Consider the following 6,000-nt stretch of genomic DNA (forward strand, 5'->3'; position numbering starts at 1 on the left):
GCTGTAAATTTTCTTTGTTCTTTGTTCTACAGTGGTCTGATAATCATTGGACTATTGCCTATCTGTAAAATAATACAGCATTTTTGGAATCTCTGGTTCTAGCTGTTTATTCAAAAATACATAGAAAATACCTATTTAGCCTATCATTTGATTGTGACGTTATTTCCTAAAATATGTTTCAATCCCACTGAACCACTTAAAAAGTAGTCTGTGGCTCCATTCCATTCATTTCTTCTGAAGGAAACCATTGCCACTGCTGCAAATCTCCTTTCTTATTGTCTGTGGATGTCAGCTTAGATTGATTTCAGATTTCAAATATATTGATTTCAAAACCTTCCTTAACTCACAAGCAAGGACGTTGTGATAACTTTGTACAATCCTAATTGGCTCTCAATGCAGTGTGTGTCCAGTATGTGTACCACACTTTGGGAAAGATATGAAGACTCCAGAGAAGGTGCAGAAAAGGATCACGGGAATAGTTTTAGCAATTGGCAACTTCAATTATGTCAGTTGAGTGGAGAAGCTGGGGTTGTTCTCATTGGAGACTAGTAGGTTGAGAGAGGTTTGATAGAAAGGTTTAGACAGAGCAGATAGAGAGAGACTGTTTCCAATGACAGACACCGGTATTATATTTCATTTCATACTACTCCTGTGAAGGGCTTTAGCATATTTCATTATAGTAAAGGCCCTAAATATAAAATGTTGTCGGAGACTTGATTCAACTGTGGTTTTTAAAAGGGAATTTTATGCATCTCAGGAGTGGGAAAAAAAAGGTTACAGGGAAAGAACAGGGGATTGAAACAATGTTCTTGCTTACAGGAAGTATGGACAAACTTGGCCAAATGGTCTCCTTCAGTGTTTACCCATTCCATGATTTTCTAACAGATGGATTGACGGGGTGGCACGGTGGCTCAGTGGTTAGCACTGCTGTCTCACAGTGCCAGGGACCCAGATTCAATTCCTGCCTAGAGCAACTGTCTGTGTGGAGTTTGCACACCTCCCCCTCCCCCCCCCCCATCCCGTGTCTGCGTGGGTTTCCTCTGGGTGCTCTGGTTTCCTCCCACAATCTAAAGATGTGCAGGTTAGGTGAATTGGCCATGCTAAATGGCCTGCAGTTAGGTGCATTAGTCAGAGGTAAATGTAGGGGAATGGGTCTGGGTGGGTTGCTCTTTGGAGGGTCGGTGTGGACTTGTTGGGCCGAAGGGCCTGTTTCCACACTGTAGGGCATCTTATTGATAGTCAATGGCCAGGCAATCTAACCCCATGTTGCAGCCCACTATCCACAATGTGACACTGGGCAAATGCAGATATTCTTGTATTCTGCAAACTGACATTTAATCAAGTTTTATTTGAACTTTTTAATACTTGTAATTAGTAAACTCCCAATTGGCAATTTACCTTCAGTGGCAGCGCCCAGTGTGAATAACCTGAAGAGCTGATTTGCCTCGCGGGAGGCAGTACTGTAGTTGTTTATCTCGCTATTAACAGTCGCCTTATTTGTTTTATTCGACTCCTCCCCATATGGCAGCTTTACTTCCTCTGCTATTAAGCTGGCTAACTGGAAAGAGCAGTTCTACCGGCTTAAGAATCTCCTATCAATGGAATGAAACGCCTTCTGGTTAAACAGTAGTTATCGGGCAAAGTCCAGAGCGAACATTTTAAAGCGGTTAGACAAAGGTGGAGGCGGGTGGGGAGACTCATTCAAAACGAATCTATTAAAGGAGTGAAGCAAAGAGAAATGAATGCAATCACAATTTGGCGCTTTTCTCACCTTCACTACACATCCGCTCACCCCATGACTGTCCTTGCTTTCCTGTCCATGACGGTATTGATATGACCCATTGATCTGGTGCCCCTGGTTACCATTCGTACATTCACTGGTCCTGATGACACTCCCTTTCTCCCCGGGTCCCTGATTCCCAGTTGCGTTGCCATGAGAGTTGCTACAGTTGCCGGGAAGGCAGTCTTCAACTCGCAGAAATAACCCGCAGCATCTCTGAAAACTGGCGACGAGGTGGGGATCCTGTAGGAACTGGAGGAAGGAAGTCTTCATCGTTTTTTGTTGTTGGTGTTGGTGTTGGAAAAATCTCCAAAGTACGGTCTGGGAGATCAGTCGATAAATGTGGATCTGACCCTCGGGAAGATAGCTCTCACCTCACACACGCTACGCTGTACCTGGGAGTCTGACACAACAGGTTATTTTTAAACGAGGAAGTGAGAAGTGTCTTTTAATTGGATTAACTGCAGTCCTAGCGCCAGCAGGTTCAGGCAGCAATTTAGGTTGTCTCCGCCGACTAGGTGGCATCATTTTACCTGCTTTCAGGCAGTTTGCGGTGGAGTGGTAATGAATATATACGTAGGATATATGTCTCCTGAATGTGGAACCTGTTACTTCATTCGGTATAAAAGCTTTTAAGGGTAATCTAGCTAAGGACATGAAATCGAAAGGAATAGAAGGTTGTGCTGATAGGACGAAATGAAAGACGTGGGAATAACCACAGGGATAACGACCTGTTTCAGTCCTCTTCTCTGTAATTCCATTGTGACCTGCAGGGTAATAAAACCGAAGACTACTTCAGCTGAAATTGTATTAGCACAAGAGCAATTCAGTTCAAAACATGTTGTTTACCAGGGAGCTTGACATCTCTTATCAACTACCATGATGCCTGTTAGCAATACTGCTTTTTCACCCCAGAGACAAAGTTAAATGTCTTCATGACAAGTGTGTGTATATATCTGGATGGGTATATGAATAGGAAGGGTTTGGAGGGATATGGGCCGGTTGCTGGCAGGTGGGACTAGATTGGGTTGGCATATCTGGTCAGCATGGATGGGTTGGACCGAAGGGTCTGTTTCCGTGCTGCACATCTCTATGACTCTATGACGCTATGTTTTTAAAATTTCATTCAAGTTGTACTCAATCAAACCTGATAGGCAGACATAGTCCTCTCTAAAATGGTTTCACTATAAAAGTTGCGTTTATCAATAGGCAGTAGCAAATATGCATTATTGTTGCAACAATAGATGTGGATATTCACTCTGCTGAAGTTGTTGCTACATGAAAGATGTGCTATACATCTCGGTGACTCTATATAATAAACAAGAGGTGCAGTGTATCTGAAAATAAAGATATTTCATACAGTTCCCTTTGTTACCATATGTTAACACATTAAACATAGGAGGAAGGTTACCTGTGTGTATGTTTTTCTAGCAAAATAGAGAAGTATTCCAAATGATTGCTTTGTGCTTTTGCTAGGAATCAGAAGAAATCTTTTCACTATGGTTAGAATCACCCATGGAAAAAAATGTAATATTTACAACTTAATGTAGCAACATGTCCCAAGGCCTCCCAAACAAAATTTAATACTGAGCCACATAAAGTCGTGTTGGCTGCGATTTAGTTCTTGCATTAAGTGTCATCATCACATACGCACACCCATCTCTTCCCTGGTTATGAACTGATGGGATCCCCATGTGGCTTCTATGTGCCCTTAAATGCCCTTAACTTAGGCCCTTAACTAGTCAATGTCAAGTCTCTCATGGGATCAAGGACACTGGAAGACAGAAACTCCTGTAAGAGCCATAGAAGATCCATGCAAGTCCTGTTAAAACTCTGAGCCATTATTACTTTCTTGGCAGCTCAGGGACCCCTGCATTGTGATTTAGTAATAAGCTGGTTTGGCATTCTACCACCAACGTGCAGACTTCCCAAATTCCACATCATTATTCTTGATCTGAGTGTCTTACCACATCCATTTAAAGGGTAAGGAAGAAACACCTGCATTACTGTGGGTGTGGAGTCACACATTGACCACTAAGGATGGAGGATTTCCTTCCTGAAGGACATTAGGTGAACCAAATTATAGTTGATGGTTACGATCGCTGTGAATAGGTTTCAATTTCTGTTTTTTGGTTGAATTTAAAATCCACCAATTGCTGTGCTGCTGTTTGAATCCTTGTTCCCAAAACATTAGCTTTGGTTCTTGGATTGCTAGTCCAGTGACAGTACCACTATTCCTTTCACTCAATTTAAGAAACATCATAAACAGAAAAAGAGGCAGATAGATGAAAGAAGGGAATTGCAGAGGTGAGGGTCCCAACAATGAAAATTTGCTGTACACAAAATGTGAGGATTGGAGGTCTGCAGAATTATGGACTTGGAGTTGATACAGTGATGGGGAAGGGCAAGGCTATAAATGGATTTTAGATAGATTCCCTAGAGTGTGGAAACAGGCCCTTCGGCTCGACAAGTCCACACCGACCCTCTGAAGAGCAACCCACCCAGACCCATTCCCCTACATTCACCCCTGACTAATGTACCTAACACTACAGGCAATTTAGCATGGCCAATTCACCTAACCTGCACATCTTTGGACTGTGGGAGGAAACCGGAGCACCCGGAAGAAACCCACGCAGACATGGGGAGAACTCCACACAGAGGATTTGAAACCTTTCTCTACTGTTGAGGCAATGTTCACATTGCAGGGAAGGAGGTAATAGTCTTGTTGACAAGGGAATGGAGTTTTTAGCTGGAACCAAAAGCCATGGCTTTGGCTTTCTGACTATTTAGTTGGAAGAACTGGTCGCTCATCTAAAACTAAATATCAACAAGCTGTTTGATGATTTAGAAATGCTGCTGGGATTGAATGAGTTGATGGTGAGTTGGAGTTGGGTATGTTTTTGAACGGCCTCTCCAAAGGACAGTGTGTGGATGGGAAATACAAGGGGCTAAGGATAGATCACTGGGGAAAACCAGAGGCCATTTTACAGGAGTGGGAACAGAAACCCCTGTAGGTATTACTGGATAAAGAAGAATGCAAGTGCAGTCTAATGTGGCCAGACAGGCATTGGACGAAGATGGTGAATCCTCTCAAAGGCTCCAAACACGTCAAGAAGAATGAGAAGGATAGGTTAGCCTGTCACAGCATGACTTTGAGAAGAGCCATTTTGTTACAGTGCCAGATGTGGAAACTTGAGTGTAGGGATTTAAACATACAATCCCTGGAACATTAGAAATGGATTTGGGATACAACAATATATTCAAGGAATTTGAAGAGGAGAAAGAAAGTAAATTTGGCAGGAGTTTGCAGGAATGGAAATGTCAAGCAGTGGTTTAGTTGCAGAGGGATGAGGGTGTTAGATTTTAAGGAACATAGACAATACCTGAGGAATGTGAATTGTTCACATTAGCAGCTGATATTGGCATTATAAGGATGAAGAAAGATAGATAGAAATAGATAGAAATTTATTGTTATTTGTATTTGTGAAAAAAAAGTAAATTGTGTATAAGTCGCCACAAAACAATGCCATTTAATTACATAAATTATGTCTTTAAAATAGAGACAAAGTTCAGCCAAACATCATCTTTTGCTCATTCCACAACTTCTTGGGTTCATGAACTGGTCACTGCTGAAGACTGGGACCTGCCCAATTAGGGAGTCTCACAAAACTGCCAAGAACCAGGGGCCTGTCAAAACTATCGAGGACCAGGCCCTGTTGAAACTGCTGCACCTCAGCCTCTGAAAGAAGAAAAGATGAATTTTACACAAGTGGTGAAATAAATAAATAATAAGAAGAAATAATTTTAAAAAGGATGCATCTAGTCAGCTGATGGGCCAGCAGCTCAAATACTACCACTCCTGCTACCTCCACTAAGTTGAGAATTGTATATTTAGCAATCAATAGGAATATGTTTGACAGAGCAGATGTGGATCTTGGAGATAAGGTGCGCTCAGAGATAACATGAGGGGAAAGAAGAGAGAAATTAGACAAATCTGTAAGTTTAGTGTTTGGACAGGGTCTTCCCCAGTAAAAATTTGGCTATGTGGATTAACTTAAGGAAGGGAAGGGGCAGTTGTTTGAATGGTCTCAACCTTTGTGACAAAGAAGGTCCTGAGATGGATTGCAGCAGCTTTCAGAACTTTAGTACATAAATACCTGCTTCATTGCCGTGAATACTCAGAAGGTCTGGCAGCATTGGTGGAGAAAAAAACAGAGAAA

The 6,000-nt window shown here is 42.1% G+C and overlaps 1 protein-coding gene across 1 annotated transcript in view; it reads right to left on the reverse strand.

Annotated features, from left to right (window-relative positions):
* The window catches only part of sgpp2 (sphingosine-1-phosphate phosphatase 2), a 48,488-nt gene extending 43,470 nt beyond the window's left edge, over positions 1–5,018 (reverse strand). The window contains exon 1 of the mRNA XM_043702051.2: positions 1,772–5,018. Coding sequence (XP_043557986.2) covers positions 1,772–2,053 — 282 coding nt within the window. The 5' untranslated portion in view covers positions 2,054–5,018. The remainder of the gene's footprint in view (positions 1–1,771) is intronic.
* Between the last annotated feature and the right edge of the window lie 982 nt (positions 5,019–6,000).

The sequence above is a fragment of the Chiloscyllium plagiosum genome, unplaced genomic scaffold, assembly GCF_037043375.1.
Source record: "Chiloscyllium plagiosum isolate Xiang-an unplaced genomic scaffold, Cpla_swu_hap1 HiC_scaffold_13, whole genome shotgun sequence".
NCBI lineage: Eukaryota > Metazoa > Chordata > Chondrichthyes > Orectolobiformes > Hemiscylliidae > Chiloscyllium > Chiloscyllium plagiosum.